This window comes from Anopheles nili, chromosome 3, assembly GCF_943737925.1.
Source record: "Anopheles nili chromosome 3, idAnoNiliSN_F5_01, whole genome shotgun sequence".
In the NCBI taxonomy this organism is placed as follows: domain Eukaryota; kingdom Metazoa; phylum Arthropoda; class Insecta; order Diptera; family Culicidae; genus Anopheles; species Anopheles nili.
This window is the reverse complement of record NC_071292.1, coordinates 56,856,413-56,878,086: the sequence shown is the minus strand read 5'-3', so window position 1 is coordinate 56,878,086 and position 21,674 is coordinate 56,856,413. Positions and strand designations below refer to the sequence as shown.

General features: G+C 46.9%; 5 protein-coding genes across 5 annotated transcripts in view; 3 read left to right on the top strand and 2 right to left on the bottom strand.

Moving 5' to 3' along the window:
* Nucleotides 1–753: 753 nt before the first annotated feature.
* On the top strand, nt 754–2,680 carry LOC128724667 (uncharacterized). The gene is made up of 4 exons (XM_053818388.1): nt 754–765; nt 829–945; nt 1,025–1,315; nt 2,369–2,680. The coding sequence occupies exons 1-4, from the start codon at nt 754–756 to the stop codon at nt 2,678–2,680; spliced, it is 732 nt and encodes a 243-aa protein (XP_053674363.1).
* Nucleotides 2,681–4,140: 1,460 nt separating this feature from the next.
* Nucleotides 4,141–5,138, top strand: LOC128726093 (uncharacterized). The gene is made up of 5 exons (XM_053819882.1): nt 4,141–4,262; nt 4,342–4,383; nt 4,454–4,564; nt 4,639–4,912; nt 4,981–5,138. The coding sequence occupies exons 1-5, from the start codon at nt 4,209–4,211 to the stop codon at nt 5,037–5,039; spliced, it is 540 nt and encodes a 179-aa protein (XP_053675857.1). The 5' UTR covers nt 4,141–4,208; the 3' UTR covers nt 5,040–5,138.
* Nucleotides 5,139–5,426: 288 nt separating this feature from the next.
* On the top strand, nt 5,427–15,464 carry LOC128724666 (uncharacterized). Its single transcript, XM_053818387.1, has 7 exons — nt 5,427–5,486; nt 5,564–5,614; nt 5,697–5,807; nt 5,879–6,155; nt 6,219–6,269; nt 13,370–13,476; nt 15,456–15,464. Exons 1-7 carry the CDS (start codon nt 5,427–5,429, stop codon nt 15,462–15,464), a joined length of 666 nt encoding a protein of 221 aa, XP_053674362.1.
* LOC128726296 (probable cytochrome P450 301a1, mitochondrial) lies at nt 7,542–11,425 on the bottom strand. Its single transcript, XM_053820098.1, has 7 exons — nt 11,124–11,425; nt 9,469–9,619; nt 9,281–9,393; nt 8,535–8,930; nt 8,302–8,467; nt 7,965–8,213; nt 7,542–7,879 (listed from the first exon to the last, which is right to left on the bottom strand). Exons 1-7 carry the CDS (start codon nt 11,423–11,425, stop codon nt 7,553–7,555), a joined length of 1,704 nt encoding a protein of 567 aa, XP_053676073.1. The 3' UTR covers nt 7,542–7,552.
* Nucleotides 15,465–18,046: 2,582 nt separating the features above from the next.
* Nucleotides 18,047–21,674, bottom strand: part of LOC128724665 (netrin receptor DCC) — a 93,583-nt gene continuing 89,955 nt past the window's right edge. The window contains exons 5-10 of the mRNA XM_053818386.1: nt 21,039–21,645; nt 20,189–20,970; nt 18,839–20,122; nt 18,571–18,772; nt 18,355–18,488; nt 18,047–18,285 (exon numbers count right to left, since the gene is read on the bottom strand). Coding sequence (XP_053674361.1) covers nt 18,047–18,285; nt 18,355–18,488; nt 18,571–18,772; nt 18,839–20,122; nt 20,189–20,970; nt 21,039–21,645 — 3,248 coding nt within the window. The remainder of the gene's footprint in view (nt 18,286–18,354; nt 18,489–18,570; nt 18,773–18,838; nt 20,123–20,188; nt 20,971–21,038; nt 21,646–21,674) is intronic.

Here is a 21,674-nt window from a genome sequence, read left to right as displayed (position 1 = left end):
AGGGTGATTTATGGGGCCTTGTGGCGTGCTGGATTCGATCGCAGGAAGCTGATAGAACCGTTTCGCACTTCGATTGCGCAAACCGCGTAGTTGCAGCTGCAACAGCTGGCAATTAAATTATGCATGTTTGCGCATGACATTTCCACCGTGTGGTGATACTGATCGACCAGAGCGCATTCATCCTACCTTTGGGTGCTGGGGAAACTCCAGATAAGCTGGATGCTCGATGCGTGATGGTGACTCAGTTGGAAGTGTTTGATTACAGCTGTATGATCGCTACTCAATTTTTTAAATCAGTTTTGTTTGAATGAGTATGCGTTACCCTATTGAATGCTCCTGAAAAAACATGCAAGAAAGTAAAAAAAATAAGGAAATTAAAACAACAGAAAGAAACTCAACCGAAAACAATACCGAGCTTGAACTAAGTTTAAATTGAGTATCTAAATCGGGCTTTTCCATCGAGAGATCAGAGTTTAAATCAATGCGAAACTTTTCGTTACGTCGTATTATAAATTTTCCAGCTGGTATTCAAAAAAACTCTGGTTCAACAGCAATTCGCAATGTCTTCGTTTAGATGAAGACCGATGGAAAGCTTATAAGTATGAGACCCCCCATGGAAGGTAAGCCCATTTTCAGAATAGTCCTGGATACATTATCATCATGTACAACCTGAACTACGCGCTACTGGTTAGCGGTTTACTTCTATTTGCCTTCCAACACGAATGGAAATATGTCTCTGGCCACTGCATAGATATGGAAAAGCATGTAAGCATTATTTTGGTCTAGGAAAGTCAATTTCTGATACTAAAAAATCCCTTTCTCTTTCAGGCCGGAGAAGTCAACGGATGCTGCAGAATGGAGCCGTTCTTCGACGAAGCCATTGCCGAGAAATGCTTCCACGATGTCAGCGCTAAGTTTCCACCGGGTACGACAGATTTCGTTGTGGTAAGATCGGAGACCGCTCGACGCAATGGAAAAGTATGATCGGCTTATCTAATGGAAATGGTCTTTGCTTCCTTCTCAGTGTTATATCGATTGCGAGTACCGTGAGATGGGCTTGGTGACGGCACACGAGGACGTCGATGAGGCCAAGTACAACTCGTACCATGCGTCGTTCGATCCCGCCTACAGGGAAGCCGTGGCAAGGGCCGTTGCCTCGTGCGCCTCCATTCAGGACGATATCAGACGGGACGTGCAAAGCATCGGGTCCAGCTGCAGTGCGTTCTCGTTCATGTACCACATGTGCGTGACACGCCAGGTGATGATCGGGTACTGTCCGGCCGATCGCTGGAATCCGAGTGAAATCTGCCAGATGGTTAAGGCTGGAACGCCGCCATGCGAATGAAGATGGCGACAGCAACCAGGGAACAAACACATGGCAACGATGAAAACCAGCGCTCGTTAATTTTGTAGTCCAATCAATAAAGCAAACGAATTGTATTCACCAAATACGCAAGTAAACGGAACGCTTCATTTTTAGTTTTGGAAATTGAAACCATTGTATTATAAAAAGATAGGTTGCTATTAGCTCTATGTAAAAGTATTTAGATAATTTGGTTTATTAGTAAGTTATCATCGTTGCTTAGCTAGCTTCAAATTATGCAAGTTTTCTTTCGTAAACCAGACAGAAGAGATTTGAAAATAGCAGAAATCGTATGGTTCTGGAAGGCTAAATAATTTTGAGTTGCTAAATGCGATATGTATTTGCGGTGTTGTCCTAAAATGAATGCTACCTTCCGGCCTTGTCATTGACAATGTATATTAGATCAATGCTGCATACTTATTTAAATTAAATGCGATTTAAAATGTATTCATCCGTTATCAATCAGTTAGCTAAGGATGGGAATTGATTTTCCCCTGAGCAAATTGAATTTCCGGTAGGAAAAGTGTATATATTTTGCCATTTAGCACCCAATCGAGTATAGTAAGCTGCGTGAACGGTTGCGATCAACATGACTCTGCTTCAGGTGTTTAACGTCATGCTTATTTTGAATTTTATTTACATGTGCGAGGTACGAGCAGTGTTTTCGCGCGCCTAAGAATAGATACTAATAGGTTTTGTTGATTTGTTTTCAAGCCTTCGGACAACTGCATACCACGGAGTAATGTAAATCAGACAACCTTCGAGTGTTTGTACCTTAGCTTGACGGCATTGGAGCTTGACTGTGTTTTTTTTTTCTTTTAAAAGATATCCGAAATAGAACATTGTTGCAAAATGGAACAGCTGGTGCCCCCGGACGTTTACACGCAATGTGAGGAGGCGGCATCGGTCAATCATAACCCAGGATCGCTTCTCTACGAATTGGTAATCCGGTGCAATTGCACCGCCACTTGCACGTTATCTTGAACATCGTTTTATCACAACCAGTGCCAGCACAACTGCATGTACGAGACGCTGGGTGGCATCAATGGGTTCGATATCGATTTGAGCAAGCTGCACCACCTGACGGATGCATTTCCACCCGACTTCCAGGACGTGGCACGTATGGCCCTCGAGGATTGCACCATACGATTGCGGCGCGTCATGGAAGAGATCAAACAGGTCAACAGTCCGTGCAGTCCCCTCGGGCGGATGGTGCAGATCTGCCTGGACACGACGATCTTCGAGAATTGTCCCGCGTCCCGCTGGACGGCAAGCATCGCCTGCAACAAGCATCGCAGCGGCATTGCGTACTGTTAACGGGGGGGGGGGGGGGGGGGGGGCTGAAATATGGTTTAAAAAATATATTTTGTATCACATATAATCGAGAATCTTGAAAATAAATGCTGCTGTTACGCTAATGAACATGATTTGCCTTAAAACTGTCTTTATTCCGACATGATGACACACGCGCGAGCCGCTGCAAGCATCTCGCGCAAACGCGCTCAAAAACGCTAAAACGGCGAAAAACCAAAATGCGCTCGGTCGCGTTGCGGGATTTGCTAAAGTACTAGGGTTGCATGGAATCGAGGAGGTCTCACTAGGCTGGTACCACGTGTAGGCCCACGCACACAATCTCGCGTGCGCTCGATACCGCTAGCCGTCTCATCGTCTGTCGCGCTCACGCGCCATCCGCCTGTTGCGCTCTCGCTCTCTTGACGTGCGCTCTCGCTCATCGGTGACGAGCCGATACCGGCTTATCGTTTCTCTCTTTCTCGCGCATTGCCGATCGCGGCGTTTGTCGTAGCTACCTGCTAAAACCCTGCGCTCCTGTTACTTCGACAAAATGTGTAGTTGATTTGGGCCAATTTCGTGCGAGCGCCGAAAAGACGAAAAACGAGGTTCGCGCGCGTTCTCGATTTATGCGCGCGGGAAGCCGTTATGCGTCATTTTTTCAACCGTGATATCGATAGTTGGGATGGTTATAATTAATGTAAAATACATTTAAATATTGTAAAAAAAATGTTTTATTATCCAATTAATTTCGTAGTTTATAATATAATAAAATACATTCAGATAATGAGATGTAAATGTACTGCGCGGGAAGCCTTTATGCGTCATTTTTTCAACCGTGATTTCGATAGTTGGGATGGTTATAATTAATGTAAAATACATTTAAATATTGTAACAAAATATGTTTTATTATTCAATTAATTTCGTAATATAAAATATAATAAAATACATTCAGCTAATGAGATGTAAATGTTCTTATTTCCAATTAAAGTATACTAAAATAAAATACATTCAAATACAGAAAAGGACACGTTTTATTGTACAAATTTCGCATCAAGAATTAAAGTAAAGTAAAATTAACTATTTCCATTACCAATTACATCTTTTTTAACTTCCATAAACTGAAACACACGTTTTGTTATACAATTTATAAAGTAAAACACAAACGAATACTCATAAACACGTTTTATTTTCCAACTCCGTTGTTTAAATGATAATTGTCACCTGCAAACATATCGATTCGTTTTGTACGAGTTCATGCCATGCTCCGATAATGAGCGTGAGTCAAAAAATAAAACCATACCCAAGGGAAGAGTATTAAAAAATATAATCCAAACGAATTAGTCACTGTCTCTTCGTGACTTCCTTATCGGCATCCGTGCTCGTGGGCGGAACTCATTAATGCAACGGGAACCGTTTTGTCACCGTTCGACGGAGTTCTATAAAACAAGCGTTAAAAACCTGACCATGAACACTATTTCCGAGTGACGAGTCGTGTCTTTGCAGGGTACTTGATAACTCGTGTGTAACTATTTACAAGGGACATTCATTCACCATGGGTCAGTTGAAACGCTTTGTGGTTCCAGCCGTACTGCTAGCGTGCTTCCTGGTAAGATCCTGTAGGCGATGGAAGGACTAAAAGGATACTATAGGTGTATCATTTCCCTAACACTAATTCCATCTCGCAGCTGGCCGCCGCCGATCCCGATTGCGAAGGTCTAAACGATAGAGTAAGGCCGATCCTGAAGCGATCCTCCGCCCACAATGCGTAATCCTTTCTCACAACTTGTGCTCAATTAGGTAGATGAAATGGCTCAGTGTTGCCAGGTGGAATCGATCATCCCGCTCGACGGGGCAGCCGATTGTTCCGCCGCCGCGGAAGCAGCGACAAATAAGCATGAAAAAATGATGGTGAGTTCGAAAGTCAATGCACTTATTGCGCAAGGATATCAGTGGGGATTGAACGCGCCCGTTTTCTCGTGCAGTGCCCAATCCAGTGTCAGCTGGAGTCCATCGGCGTGATGAACGGCAAGGACCTTGTGAAGGAGAAGGTGCTTGAGTACGCCAACCGTTTAAGCGAGGACTGGAAGGAAGAGGCGATCGCGGTGGCCAACACCTGTCTCGAGAAAGTGGACATTGTGAGCACCAAGATACAGGAACACGGCCAATCGATGAAGTGTTCGCCAGTCGCAGGCATACTGATGATGTGCCTCCTGAAGGAAACGATGGATAATTGTCCCGCAGACAAGTGGCAAAACAGTACATCCACCCATGGTTTTCCATTTTTTGAACGGTTTAATAATGTTGCCCTTTCTATCCGCCCACAGCCAACTTCTGCAACAAAATGAAGAGCGGCGAGTGCTTCAAAAAACGCGGTGGTCACTAGCGCGGTAGCTGTGACTGCGCCCCAACGATGGCCTAAACGATCATCCCAGACGAGGTGGACGATTGATGGAAATGGAAATACATTATATACCTGTAAAGAATCAATTCAAACACGAGTTTGCTCTTCTCCAACCGATGACATTGAGTTAAATGTTGAGCTCATGGCTTAGCGGGCTACCATCAAGCACATGTATCTTTTTTTTAACCGTAAATCGACACGTGCAAAGTGATCAGTAACGGCGATCACCAATAGCCCTATAATTATTAACGCCCGCTACCGCATGACAGCGAAATGCGATAAACTGTGAGTGCGATTTGTCAATCGCTTCCGTTTCCAGTGGAGACCCTGACCACAGAGCAGGCATTCGTTTGGGTTTAGTTCGAAAAAATGCATCCACCTGTCCTCGAGCGAGCGCTTACGGTGCTGATGATGGTTGCCTTCGTTCGGGTGAGTGGGTTTTTTTTTCTGCACAAAAAAGTGATCTTCAACCAGCGTGCTAATGAGCTACCTAATGCCTATTGCAGTTTCCGCTGCATTCGGTTGCGATCCTAGACTTTAATTTTGACGATGACCCTGTAAGTATGTCCTCGCACCATAACACACCCCGACCGCCTGAACTCTTGTTTGCTATTTGCTAAACCTACCTACCCTTCATAGAAATCCGACTACCAATTGTGCTGCATGGTGGAGCACTCTTTCCCACGGGAACCGTTCGACGCGTGTTACGCCAAGCACCAAACGCCCGAGATGGAAAACGACACGGTCATTGTAAAGATTGCCCCATTTTGCAACCGGTTCCACTTGAGTTGTGCATTTTCGTTTCTACCATCTACTTCCAGTGTCTCGAACAGTGCTACTACGAAGCGATCGGGATGTTCACCGACGGTGGTAAGCTGCAGGCGGATAAATATCGCGCCTACAGAGATTCGCTTGAACCCGCCCTACAAAAGCCCTTCACGCACGCAATGACGTTTTGTGCTGCGTTCATCTCGAAAGCCCTCCGTTTGTTGGGCAACCGCGTGAAGCAGTTCAAGTGCAGCCCGGTACCATATTTCTACAACCGGTGCCTGTCGGAGGTCGATGTCGTCAACTGCCCGAAAGATCGCTGGATGAACTGTGAGAATCACTGGGAAGGAACAGCTCGATTGGTTAACCCGTTTTTTTACTTTTCAATTGTAGCTTCAATGTGTGACAAATTGATCGAAGTAATGAAACAGAAGTATGGCAAGGCTGCAATACTCTGACCACGCGGGTATGACACAATTTAACACTGAACGTGGCACGGCGGCACGTGTTATTGGCTCGGCCTCCCTGAGGCACATGAAAACGCATTATAGCGGCGTGGATAATATTTTTTGTTCTTCTTGTATAGAACCAAATTTGGACAATAAACTTATTTGCTCGTGACGCCAACTTTTGAGGCTATTATTCGAGGGGAATGGTTAAAAAAACTCTCCATATTCTATGTACTATCATGTGTGGTGGTGGGAAAACCACAGCGCAGCAACAAATAGAGACATTCACTTGTCCCCGAATTGTGTCAAACATCCATTCATCGCCTGTCCGCCACTCCGCACAGACGCGCGGGGGTATCTGCGATGGTCCGGGACCATCGAACAGTGGCCGGTCTGTTACTTTTCCTGCTTGCCACATCGTGCCTAACCACCGCAGTACCCATCGAATTTGGCACCGATCAAATAAACTGCAATCAGCCACCACTGGAAGCGGTAATTAAACCACATTTTGCGCCGGAAATCTAACAACGGATATTAACGATGCGTGATGGTATCGACGTTCTAGCACCCGAAAGATTGCTGTCAGCTGCCGTCCCTAATCGATGAGGAGCTTTTGCGGAACTGCAAAACCCTGTACGGTGGGGAACCGCTCCAGCGTACGTTGATATACGAACGTGGCAAGGTAGGTGGCGTGTCGTATCCATAAACGGATCATCTCCCTCGAAATGTACGTCCTTTTCATTGCAGTGCTTCGTCGAGTGTGCGCTCAATGCAACGGGAACGATGGTGGCGGGTTTGCTGGACCAGGCGAAGATTCTGCACGTGATCGAGTCTGCCACGCGGGATGATCCGGCCGTCATGCAGCTGTTCCAGAGCAGCACCCTGCACTGCATGCAGAGTGTCGCGAACGGAGTGTACGATCAGAATCCGGGCTGTAGCAAGCTTGGCGTGGACTTTGTCGGTTGTGTCAACATACGGAACTTTCTGGTCAGTTACTCCCTAAGCGCTTATTGGAGGCGCATTCCGAACTGTACAAAGGTGTCTATTTCCGATCTTCTTCTAGAACTGTCCTGCGCATCGGTGGAACAATAGTGAACACTGCAATAGTTTGAAACAGTTTATCCTGCACTGTCCTAGCCCTCTCTGAAGCCTTTCTTTCCGAGCCTTCGTTATGTGTCGGCCAGTTACTCTGTCCTTTCCAATAGTTTATTAAAGTACATTAAAACATAAACAAAAACCTAAAGCAACCTCAGGCAAAATGATACAGCGACCTATCCCCTAATGCTCTCGTGGCGTCATTTTGAACTTCAGGGCACCCTCGGGCGCGTACATGAACGTTACTTCGTAGTTGAGCGGTTTGTGGTGGTACTCGAGCTTGAACGAACGCAGCAGCTTTGCCAGCAGTATTTGCATCTCCAAATCGGCAAAGCGTCGTCCGAGACACATACGCGCCCCGTAGCCATACGGAAGTGACGCGAACGGATGCAGCCGATCACCGGAACCACCCTGGGCCGGCTTCAGCCAGCGTTCCGGCTTGAACTGCTGGGAATCGGACACGTACTCTTCCATCGTGCCGAGGACTAGATTCGGGAATACGCATTGCACCTGAAATAGCACACAGTGTTAAATAAACGGCCAGATCAAGTTGTTGAATCACAGGTTAACGTCTCGTTTGGTTTTTCTTAGTTACCCCTTTCGGAATGCGGTAGCCACAGATGACAGTGTCCTCCTGCAGCGTGCGGCCGTTGCCGATGACGGTGCTGTACACCCGCAGCACTTCCTTAATGAAGGCCTTCAGGTAGTGCGCCTGGTCAAGCAGCTGGGTCGTGAGTGGGGTTTTCGGATCCGGTATTAGCCGCTTCAGCTCCTCGTACAGCTTCTCTTGCTCGGCGGGTCGTGTCGCAAGCTGGTACAGGATCGAACACACGGCCATGGAAATCTACACAAGAACATAATGTACAACGTGGCAATAGTAGGCGATGTCGGAAAACAATTTGTGCCCAGAAGCATGGGTCCTTCTAACTCACCGTATCGATGCCAACTAGGATCATATCCAGCGCCATGACGACGGCTAGTTTCTCATTGTTTTCGCTCTTGATGACACGCTCCAACAGCGATGGTTCACCATCCAGAGCACGTCCTTCGTTCAGTTGCATCCGCTGGGTGGCATTTTTAATGTACTTCATGCAAATTCTAGAAAAAGGTCAAGGTATTAGCTTTTCAAGTTCAATCATGGCGTGCACCGAAAGCGTTTACTTACTTTACGAAGTAGTCCATGTTGTTGACGTACTTGTACCAGACGGGCGTTGGGAAGTAACGCCAGTACGGTGCCTTCAGCTCTAGCGTGGCCACATTCCGGAGCGCGTACTTGGCCGCGTTGATGATCTGCTGCGGTTCCGATTTGGGGTCCAGGTTCGGTTCAAGGCAACCGAGTCGTGCGTCAAGCGCAACCAGTCCGATGCATTCGAGGGACCACTTGTGGATTTCGTTGTCGAAATCGTCTGGAAGTTCCTGGCGATCATCCAGCAGCTGCTGGCACCGATCGATGAACTCTTCGGTTACCTGCTCCAACGGAGCAACGTATCGCCGGACTGTCGAGAGCTGAAGGACCGGTTTTTGGACTCGCGAACGGAACTCACGCCAAGGTTCACCGTGCCTGGAGAGGTAAATAGCAAGATAAAAAAAAACATTAGAATAGCGAAATGTGGGATAATCCGGAATGCGGGAATTTTATTGCTATTTATTAAGTGAGTGGCTCATCTCATTTTAGCTGTGCAATGCTCGAGTAACAAGCAAGAGAAGAGGCCACTGGAAGAAAAACGCCTTCGATAATTCGCTGGGAAAGCTCGTTTCGTAATCTTTAACTGAAATTCAGCTCATCACAGCCGAGAGCCTCGAACTTAACAGTGGATTACGTTCCATCCGGCGGTTTCATTTTGCAGAGCACCAAATTAATTACTGGCCATTAGCGGTGGCCACAAGTCGGCAACTAAATCAGACACTTACACTCCGACAACGCCGGGCAGCTCACCGAAGAAGTCTTTCCTCAACTCGCTTTTGTATTTCACGAGGCTCGGCATGGACGGGCGGAACGGTGTTGGGCCCTCATTACGATACACCTGCAGAGGAAATGGAGCACACCGGACGTCATTAAAAAGGAGCTGAATCTTCGAATCCATCACACGACGACCTACCTTCTCAATTTCGTCACAGTCGTACACAAACAGCAGATCCGGACGGCCAATCAGTCCACCGAGACGCACGATCCGGCCGTAATCACGGTGCAGCAGGAACGATATCATTGCCACGTCCGATATTTTGTACTGGCCGATGATGGGAAAAACGCTGTGCAAGAGGGAAAAATCAAGAGCGTTAGTTGAACATTCACGTCAGGTGTGGATATGGTTTCATTGCGCGAAGCAGCGCCACGTGGCTTCTTGCGCAAGCAACACGCGAATCTAGTATGATACGGTTTCAATTTCATTTTTAACAGTCCGATGCCCTGCTGGCTAGTCGATGTTACAGCAAAGAAACGCCAAGTTTTGAGGAGCTGCTGTTGTGTACTGCGGGAGCTTTTGCAAACCTCGAACGCCCTACGTGGCTAATGGAGCGTTAAAACAAGCGTTTAGACGATGATAGTCGTGCAGAAGGCGATGCAGTTGGCAATTGAAAAATATATGGCAATGTATGGTATGTAAACCGGCAAGCCGCTAAATATTTGTAAAACATATGTGTAGAAATTTATCATGAATTTGGTTGTTAAAAGACCCAACCGAAAAATGATTAAAGTCAGAAAGTTAAATGGAAAAATTATAAACACATCCAATAGAACGGCCTACTGAGCATGATTTCGTACGATGAACACTGTGTTTGTTGACAAATATATCGATTCGTTCGAGACAAACAGCGCAAAAAGCTTAATACATTTTCAATGCAAAAAATACCCGTCAAAATAAAGGCATGCCGGTTTACGTATTCTATGTCTATACAATTTTTCCAGCTCTTCAGTGCTTCACTAGCAGATAAATGTAATGAATTTTTAATGACCGGTAGTGCGAATTCACGAAGCAAGAAAAAAATCAAATTCACGTGCCGCAGCTCAAAGTACACAGTAATGCGGCACGTTTGATGTACGGACGAGAGCCATCACAGATTCTTCAGTTCCTGCCGTTCTTTCCGTCACAGCAACTATCGAAATCACTGATGACATTTTCATCAACTAAAATTTTTTTACTTCTCTCCTCATTCTCTACAAAAAAGTGATGAATGGTTAATGTTCGTATAGTTATTGTCCTGTCACATTGAATTTTGAAAACCGCTCTTAGTCACAAAATCACTCTTGAACACACTTAACGCTTATGATGGCAACGTATTTGATTCAACCGGTAAATTGCGTAACGACCTAATGGCGTGCAATTTATCAAATCTCTCCGTCGGCGTGTTCTATGATTGTGTTCTCATAACGCTCCACGCCGATACCGGTTTCTAGAATTTCGTCCTCATTCCGTGTCATTGACTCTTTAGCCCAACCGGTGTTGACCATTTCAAGTGGTAGGTATTTTTGAACGCTCCCTGGATTTCACGTTTATGAATTTTCCAACCATCCGAATTGCGTCACACCGATTGGAAATGGGTGTTGGTTTTGGCTGGAGCATTTCATCAAGAATTAAATCGATGCTTTCGGTTTCTTGCTGAAGGTGACGCAAAAGCAAATATCACAACCCCTGTGGATCACGATCGCGGGTTTCCAGCGGCTGTGACGCAAATCCGCACGCCAAATACCAATTCGATGTTCGTTAAACCTGTTCTAGAAAACCCCCTCCTCTCTACTACCACTCGTGAAACTTACCGCCAGGTGTTGCCCAATATCGGCAGTGGCTTCGGACCGGGAACCTCCGAGTAGGGTCGTGCATCCTCCAGCCGGATCGCACCACGTGCACTGCTGACGGGCGTTTGCTGGCTGTTGGTTCCAACGGCGACATCTAGCGCCTCCACCATGTGCGGACAGGAGGCGGTAGAGTGTGTGTACCGGATCGGTCTGTCTGTGCTGTTGCAACGGAACTGCTGCCGAAGGCGTTGCTGTTGCAGCTGTACGGACGTGGTCCTTGCCGCAGTCAGCTCACGTATTAACCGTTGCCGGGTGTGGTTCATTGTTGGTGTCACAGGTATTCACGGCACGGCACTTCAAGGAGCGATTCGAAATGGATGCGCCCAGTCGTCAAACACCGCAACGGATCACTGTCACAGGCACAAGCACGAGTAGAAAACGGAACCCGGGCACCGATACCGACGGGAACCTAATGGAAGGCACTGGTTTGGTTTGCGAATGAACTGAAACTGAAATTTTTTTTCAAAAACCACCCATGAAACGTGAAACTGCTCGAGAAACGTTTCCCTGCAGCCGAAACCTGCAGTTCCACCGAAAGACAAACACACACGCACGAAGATGAAGGTTCAACTTGAGATTGTTTCAGGCGCTAACCTTGAACTGTGCCCTCCTCGAACGTTATTCAGTAAGCTGGTTTGAACAACTTCGCGGTTTATCCGCAACAGATGCCCGAAGGGTGTCTATAGCTTGTTTTTTTTTGCATCCCTGTTTGGGACAGGAAATATTCGCTGGACACATCTACCTTGGCGCTAATTGCTGCTAAACGAAGGGCCTAGGAAGCAGCATTATGCTACGGGCTGGATAGGCGGTGATTATTAATTTGTTAGCACACCATTATGTGGTTCGACACGGTGTGATTAAACAACGTGCCAGAATGCGCCACCGGTATGTTCTATTGCGAAGCGATCGTTGTAGGTTTTCCTCGGATGATTTAATTCGCCACCCCGTCGTTTGTGGCGTTCATGGGGGTTGAAAGAAAAAAAAACAAACTAACAGAAAAAAAAGATGCGCCCATCGTGGGGTGGGCGAAACGTGATAAAATTCGAAGCACACCACATAGCTGCCCGTTCATATCAACGGCAACCGACCGGCTCGGGGAATCGAGTTTCTTCACCCATTGAATCGCAGCTTTCACCGATATGCAATTTGCGCGCGCGCCGCCATTAATTGCAAACGCGTTATAAGGGCGCGTTTGGTTGGGCCACTTATCACTGGTTTGATGGACTGATTTTTTTCCCTGTTGCCCTCCAGTGTCGCAAGAAACATGATAAAGTGTTGAAAGTGCGTGCGGTCAGTTCATCAATTGGGTTTCAGAACAATTGGAGGTTTCGCATTCAACGAGCTGGTTTTTTTTTTGTAAAAACCTCACGCATAAATATATATATATACGTTACAAGAAGCCATGCCGACGACGCTGTGCTTTCAAAAATGAGTAATTTTACGTAATGCGGGTACTTTCACAAAATCAACCTTTTTGATTTTCGAAAATACGCAATTATTACAGCCAAAGCCAGAAAGAGACTGCCAGCCAGTACGTATTTAAATTTCGCAACCCTCACCCAGACCCTGTGTTTGATCGTGGAACATTTCTGCAACACTCTTGCTCAACCACCCAAGCCCGATCGCCAAAGATCGGATGAAGCCGGAGGAGATCAGCAGCACAAGTTGCACCACACGATCGAGGGGAAAATTCTTGAGCCCGCGAGCGGCAGTATGAAGTAATCGGCCCATTGGCAGCATCACGAGTTGATGTGCAACTTCACCGGTGCGGCGATTGGTATTTGGAGCGAGTCAAGGTTAACCAGTCAATTTCCCTTTCAATTGGATACGCGAGACGGCCAGAGTGCGAGGCTGGAAAAGAAAAAAAAAAGACTGGTTCCCGAACACGGCAATACAACCGGTTCCATGCATTTGCAGCATAAGTTGGGTGGATTTAAAAAAAACGCACGTTTTGGTGCACGAACGCGTTGCAACTGGACGAACTGGTAATGGTGAATAAGTAATGCAACAACACCGGGGGGTCTGGTACGCCGCCTCGTCAGGTGTTATTGTTTCGCGATAATTTAAGCGTGTCCCACTGGGTTGGTGCCGAATGATGGAAGCGGTCCGACCGTGAACGGATTGCAGGTTAACATCTCGGGCGAGCCAGCATGGTACATCTCTGAACGAGAGCGCTGAAGACAATTGTATTTGAGGTGGCGTGGAACGGGTGCAAATGAAGGCCGTCAACACTCGAGAAGGTAACACCATGAAGGGATTGGATTGCCTTTCGAATGAAAGTGATTCCACCGTGGTTGAAGTGACACTCGAGTACGTACGTACTCATTGGATAATGCCAATAATGCTTCCCTGTAGCTGTGGGAAATTGTTTGTACATGCAAGTAGTCAACTCACGATGTATACCAAAGAAAAATGTTTTTTTTTTACATATTACTCCAAGTGGTTAACTTTTGCGGTGCTGTTTCCTAACATTTAATGTATATAAATGTAGAAACAAATTCATTAATTTTAGTTTAGTGCCCAAAACTGTCCCTAAAGGTGTCAGGAGAGTTCCTGTTGTCGCGCTTGCTATTTATTCGCAACGTTAGTAAACTCATTTAGCGATCGCGTACCGTTGCAGGTGTTAATTGATCGGTCAATAGACAGACCTTTTACCGGCCTCTCCATCCCCATCACGGTGGCATCGGTATGCTAACTGATGATTTAGAATGTTTGCACAAAAGCCAAACGAAGCCACATTAAATCTCCTTCACGAAACCACCAGTGTTGTGTGCATTCTGCGTTAGAAAAGTGAATTCGGACGATCGTGGTGGTGATCACGGTGAAGTTTCACTTTTTCAAACACCATGCCACCACCCGAGCCAGTGGACGCAAAAGCGGGGTGAGAAAAGTTTGCGTTGCCACGATCTGCTGCTGCCACGTCGCGCCCAAAATATATCGAGTGGGGCCATCTTTCGCGCGGTCGTCGAAGATTTCACCACGCCCGTGGGGTCGACCACTCTGCGCGGCGCGAGATTGTTTGATCGAGCGCACAACAACCCGTCTGAAGGTACGGGCGCGCACGTGGCGGGGCAAACAAACCCCTTAGAGGGTTGTTGGAAGGTTTGGAATGTGATGCCCCACGAAAGGGTGCGTTCCGGGAGGAAACCTTATTACTTCGTCTAGGTACGGTTTAATCCAGCGCACTCGCAAACGCACTGCAGAACTGGTTTCCTGGCCGCTCGGGAGCGGGATCGCGTACCATGAGCATAGAAACATTGCACACAACCTTACTACATGCCATTCTCATCGCAAAACCATCGTCACCTTCGAGTTAAACTCGAAATATCAACCTTGACCGCGGTACGCAATTGGTGGCCGTTAGCTGCGAGCCAACGCCTGAACCAACCAAGCTAGTTCCACTCGAACAATAGCCCCTCTAGAGACACAATCGCGACACGAGCTGGCTCATTCATGGGGCATGTTTTTATTCGCGTTTGGAGGTCAAGTCACATGCTGTCACAACGGCACACAACGAGGCGTATATCCACCCCAGTCGAATAGAAATCGTCAGCCACATCTTGGACACCGTACGGTTCAAAAAACCGGATGCCAGCAAGCCAGGCCCAATCGCCCATTCGTGGGGGCTGCGAAATCGATCCATCGCCGCCACACCGGAGCACGCACGTTTGGTCTCAATTTCTCCTTTCAGGCGATCGCGCGCGATAGAAATAGAGACGAGATAGAGGGATGGAAGCACAGCAAAGCAACAAAAAAAATAAACAACCCCACTCACACAACACTAACGAGTTTGCGGAGACCGCGAAACGAGTGACTTCAATGATCGAACGCACGAGAAACACTGAACGCATGGGGTTGCTTCTCGCGTGGCGTATCCCCAACGGGGCTGGTCGGTTGGCCCCAATGGAGCCCAAAAGAAGGGAACGCGTGTTGAGGAGAGAGAGAGAGAGAGAGAAATAGAGAAAAACTAGGCTGTGAGTCTAGAGAGCGATACTACGTTGTGAAGTTAGAAAATACGCGTGTTAACCCTCATGGCACAGGGGCGGACTGTTGGTGTACGTTGTAACAAAATAAATGAAAGAAAACTAGGGAAAAAATGCAAACCAAAATAGCTACAGAACCAAAATAGCTTAACAGAAGTTAAGCAAATGTAAAGCAATCGAGCAAGCAAAAGTATCATTACGTTATTTTTTTTATTTCATTTGCCTTCGAATTGGTTTAATTTTTGTTTTACTTTCTTTTCATATCTATTTCTTGTTCATTCTTGCTGTGTTTACTTGTGTATAAATACAGTATTACTAGAAAAAATGCTACCAGTTTAGGCTCATACTCGTCAAAACAAACGCTTTTTGTTGGCGTTCGTTATATCCTTTGTTGCAACATTCTTGTTTTTCCTTCCTATATGCATTTATGATATCGTTAGGTATTGTGGTTGCATCGGGAACTTTCTCGAGATTGAATACACTAAAGAGCAGTTGATTTTGATACTTAGATGAATCTCAATGCAATTTCGTTTTCCCAGCGGGTTTGCTTCTTACTTGCAAAATAGAATAGTGCGCGCATGATGTGTTCGTTTCTCCGTACACCGTATTACGATCCTTTGGGCAAACTTGAAATCATGTAAGTTATGTGATCGGGAGCCTGTTCGTGCGGAAATCATACAAAATGTGCGATTTTCGCCACGATACTTAACAGGTCGGTTGTATCACAACGTACATTTTTGCTGGCTAGAAAAGCATTACTATACGATAAGCGCCGATAGGAATGAAATGTGGGAAGAATTTGTCTATGTGGAGAGTGAGAATGAATTTAAATTTACAATGCAGAAACCTTAGGCCCTCGAACGAGGTGATGTCAAGACAAATGGCGATCGGTTAAGCATCGATACGAATTCTCGAAAAACAGTAGTCCCATATATATATATATATATATATATATATATATATATATATATATATATATATATATATATATATATATATATATATATATATATATATATATATATATATATATATATAAATATATATGAAAAAATGAACAGACCAAGTGCAGAAAGAAGCATTATTTTTCGTTTCGTAAATGAGCTAGCTGATCACTGCACAGAACATCCTTTTTGCAGTGGTTCGCTCCCCTAAAACCCCATTATGAAAACTGTGATTATGGTTCGTGATAAATTCGCTGTGTCGGTGATAGATTATTCGATTCCATGTTGTGTATGGTTAGACTCGTTGCGGCCACTTCCCACGAGAGCTACACACTCATTTTGTTCCTATTTATCAATGTACCCTAGCTATTCTTGGTGTGATTGTGATGTACGTGAGGGTTGGCGGCCGCAGGCGTACTGCCTGCCTGCCCTACGGTTGAGTGATTTGTGTAATTAGTTCTTTTGTCGGTGTATAAAAATAAGGTAAGATTCTCCTTCTTCACTCCAGCTCCAGTCCGATTGGGCATCATCCGCTCAATGCCGACGGGCCAGTGTAAAAACGTTCAAAAGTTTTACAACACACTTACATATTCATGTTATACATAAGGGTTACATAGACGGTGGCTATCGGGATCTAAGCTCCCAATCGCTAGTGACATATATGCTATACAAATATGATGGACAATGCACACCACAAAAATGTTATGAACGTAAAGACAGTGAGTGAAATAAACACGAACACAATTTGGGAACACGTAAAAAAGTTGGTAGTGAAGCTGTAGGAACCGTTCAACTGATTAGTCTACTCTAAACAACCGAAACACCGTTTCATTCCATCATAGTATGGCAGTTTGGAGAGTTCGATGGAGCGGCGGCATGTAAAATTGATCCCTGTTTGTTTTGTTCGCTTGTTTCGCACGTTGCACGGTATCATGTCCTTGTTCTACATTAGCATCAAAATAAATGCATCCTGAAATCCGCTCCAAGTTTTCCGTCAAAACGAAGAGCTACTAACCAGACTAAATGTACAAAACAAATCACTGGGCCTAAGCATTTTGGTATACGATTGGTGTGATACAACTGCGATAAAATCATTGCATTTGTGTTCAAATAAAATAGTAATCTAAACCATGCTATGCGCTTGTACTGTACGGGAACTTCGTTTGTCTCACCACCTTATGCTAGCATCGGCTAGGTACATTCAATTAAACTAGTGCAACATAAATCGATTAAATAAACACAAATCGTTCACAAAAGCTACCTAGTCTCTTCTGCGCCCGGATATATGTACAACCTGAAGCAGGGATGTGAGTAGCTAATCTACGAGAGAGCCGTATCCGAATCTAGAGTACATGTGTCCCCAGGAACACCTTATCGGTGAGTCACGTGCGCTTTCCAGAGGATAATTCGCATTGTACTTCTAACCTAACCGCGCGAATAGTTTCCGTTTATAATAATTGTGCCTTCGCTCGCTGCGCGTATCGCTTCTCGCATGAGAAATAATTTCCCTAAATCATCTAAGACTTGCAAGAGGTGCGCTTCTAGAGTGGCGTCTTTCCGAATTAGGACGTAGAGTACAGGAAAGGGTTACGGGTTAGACCTTAAAGATAATTCAATAAATTAATGTCAGTTACATAATGCAATATGCCATCGATGCACTGTGCCGTATTGTCACACCTGTGCCGACACCGATGGAATAGTTTTGTTTGTTTTCGAAATTATCGCAATACTAATATTAACGCTAAAACTGTCAAACAACCGTGCAGACTCAGTCACGTTCCGTACAAGACGCAACACGCTTGCATACACATTCACGCATTCGATCACTGGCTCACTCATTCGCACGAAATTAAAATTAATAATGACTAATCAGTTTTCATCACGCGTGTTTTTGCACCGCCTTCAGTATGCCACCAATGTGAATTTCTTCTCCAGGGAATTTCGAAGACTGCTGGATCTAGCACTCGAACTCGTTCGCTGTTATTGCACTCAGATCCTTCATTAGTCCCTCCAAGTTGGCCATCTCCTGATTGAGCTCCTCGGTGGAGGTGGACGGAGCCAGCCGCTGGATTTCGTCGTTCGAGTGCGCTACCACCGGACCGGTCTGCAGCCGATTGGTGAGCGAACCGGATGAGAGCGAGGGTTTCTTGTAAGGAGACGAATTCTGTGGACGTATCGTGACGGCAGGCGTCGGAGCTGAACAAAAAGAAGCACGCGTTATTGCACCAATTCGGAATCTGTTCATTAGGACACCAGGATACTCACTGCCATGTTTGATTTGACCACTTATGATCGGAGTAGAGGCAGGTGGTGCAGGTACGCTGAAGCTTTTCAGTGGATGTCCCTGGCCACGTTTTGGGGCGTCAACCGTTATACCTTGTGCGTAGGTAATATTTGGGCTAAAAAATAAAAATGCAAGCAGTTCATAATTCTCTCCCGCTTTGAGGTTTCATCGGATCGTACGTATTTCCACCGACTTACCTGTAACTACTGTCGTAAGTGTACGGATTTTCCGGCGTTTGTGCAAGCGGATTGGCAGGCGGTAGCTGCGGAGGCTGCTGGAGAAGGTTTTGCTGCGAGAGCGTTTGCTGATCCATCGCTATATGAGGTCTAGCAGCCATGCTGTACTGCGTGCGGGGATACTGCGGTCGCTCCATCGTAGAGCTGAGCGGTGTCGTAGTTCCTAAGGAAGGCACAACGTTAGTTCCGTAAGCAAAGCCAAAGTGACATCCGTAATTCATCTACTTACCATTGTAACCAGGCAGGTAGCTTCGCTTATCGAGCGAATTGGTGACGTGCGTGATAGGCGTTTCGCTGTCATAATCATGTCCGCCCACTGATCGAGGAAGCGTCATTGTCCCACTGCTCGAAGCGCCTCCATCCACCGAACCGGGCGTCGTACTGTGATTGCCCTTGTCCAGATTCTTCAGCTCCATCTGATCGTGGTGTATCCACAAGTCCGGCGGTTTAATGATTCCCGCGTTGTTTTTCTGGTAGCTTTTCTTCGCGTGCTCAGGAGTACCCTCTGGGCCCTTACTGCGACACTTCACTATCGTGATTGTAAACACTACGACGATCAGCAGCCCGCCGAAACCGGCGATGACGTAGATCAATTCGTTAGAAAAGGGCTTCTCAAGCGTGAGGTTCCCGCTCGAATCGACCTCGTCGCCGGTCGTCATTGATACCATGGCCGAAAACGGACCCAATCCCTTTGAGTGACGTGTCTGCACCTTGAAGTAATATGTTGTGTGTGCTTCGAGGTGAGGAATTTCCACAGACGTCTCTTCACCAGTCGTCGATTCGATGTTCCAATCTCGATCGCGTTTGGTGGTGTTGATCGTGTACAACACCTGGTAGCCGACAATCGTACCGCTTATGTGCCTTGGCGACAACCAGCTCAAAATCGCGGTGAGAGGATTGCGCGGATCGTGCGTCACTTCTAGGTTTCTGGGCGGGGACACGGGTGAGGCTTGCTGGGTGGAATTCAACACCGACATGGACCACGCGGACTGCCGTTGTCCTTTGACTACCTTCACGGCGAATTCGTACTGCGTGTTGGGTCGCAAATCACCGATTAATCCGCTCAAGACGGTCGTATTGTGGTACCGAAACCGATTCGATCCATTCGAGCTATACCGTACAACGTAGTACCGGTTGTCTGTCACGTGCTGGCTCTTGCTGAGCGTCGTATCCGTCCAGTATACTACGATGGACGTTCCCGACATTGGAATGGCCCGTAAGCCTACCGGCACCTCCAGAGGAGTCGGAGCTTCGGTCGGTGCGTCCTCTCGTGTACGCACGGTGTCATACTTGGGCGCACCATCTCCCATGGCGTTGCGAGCGCGGAGAGATATGACATACTCGCTGTTCGGTTCCAGATTGGTAATCTCGAACGAGCGCATCCTTTCCTCAATCTCCGCCGTATCTTCGTCTGGGATGCCTTTACCCCAACCGAGGATGTAGCTTCGCACCTTAATATCCTGATGCACCGGAGGGTTCCACGAAACCGTTATGTTGTCGGCACCGGGCCGGGCTGCAAAAAGGAAGGGGCAATTGATTAGTTAAACCATACAGCGATTCAAGCGATCTAAATACTTACTTCTTAGCCAAGCTGGCTGGCCGGGAACTTGCGATTCGTCTAGATCATTTTCATACGTCTCCATGTGATGCCACTCGGTGAACGGTCCTGTCCCATTAACCGTCATGGCAGCGATCTTCACCTGATATACGGACATCTTCTCGAGGTTCTTCAGTATGTAGTAGCGCACGTTTGCTGAGGTAGTCTCCACCTGCAGTGGTTTTTTGTTCTTCCGATACTTGATCTTATATCCCGTAATCTGCCCGTTGCGATCCTCCACCGCCGGTGGTTCCCAACGGATCGCGATCGTCGTGGCACTTGTCGTTTCCAGCGTCACATTTGCGGGTGGTTCCGAAGGCGTTGACGAGTAAGTCTTAACGTCGAGTTCGTAGGACGGATCGCCCATGCCCACGTGGTTGAACGGGACGACGTACATCGTGTACTTGGTGTACGGTCGCAGCTCGTTGATAATAATCTCCGTCGTCGTGGTGTCTGAATACAACTCAGCTCCGTTTTCGGTTTCGGTGTAGTACACTCGGTACTTCGAGATCAGCCCGTTCGTTACGATCGGCGGGTCCCACTGTAGATGGATGTCCTTCTCGGTAATGGCGTAGCCGCGCAAATTCTGCGGAGAGCCCGCAATATTCTCTTCGGATAGCGTTCGCACTTCCAGCGTTTCCGAGGATTCACCGGGGCCGTGGTTGCTGTTACCCACCACTCGGAAGTGGTAGTTTTTACCGGGTTGTAGCGATTGAATGTTCACTTCCTGTTCGTCGCGTGACTTCGTCGTTATCTTCCGCTCCCTACGAAGGCACACGAGTAAGTTAATATACTGTGCTTACCGTTCCACAGCATGAATGTAAATACTCACCTATCGCTTGTGTGCATCCGATAGTACACCGAGTAGGAGATAACCTCGTCCGGATTTTTCGTCGGTTCCAACCAGTTCAGCGTGATGAAGCGCGACTGCACTATCTGGGCCTGCAGAGCCCGGGCAGGTCCCGGAAGCGGTGCCGTAAACTTACCATTTCCGTCTACGAGCGGTTTGGAGTGTTTCCGTGTGACAGGGTTAACGGGAGACTTCTGATTAGAAAAATGGCCAACCTCACCATCCTCCCGGGACTTTGAACCGGTCAGCGATTGGTAGAGTTTGTTCGGGTCCTCGTTCGGTCGCAGGGGGTAGATTTTACCCTCCTCCTCATCGTCATCGTCCTCGTCCTCCTCGTCATCGTCACCGTCCTCGTCGTGGTCACTATCGAGCATGCGGTCGTGATCGGCGTAGTCATCGTCGGTGTACTCATTGTACTGGAACTGATGCCGGTTGACGTTGGGCCGTTCCTTCGTTCGCGACACCAGGCTGTCCAGGACCGACTTCGATAGTTTCGGGTCGGACTGCAGCAACAGTGGCGACTTTTCGTACGATTTCGTTTTCGATTGCGTCTGCTGAAACTTTTTACCCTTGTGTCGTTTCGGTGAACCTGCTCTCGCCACGTCGAGTGCGTCACGT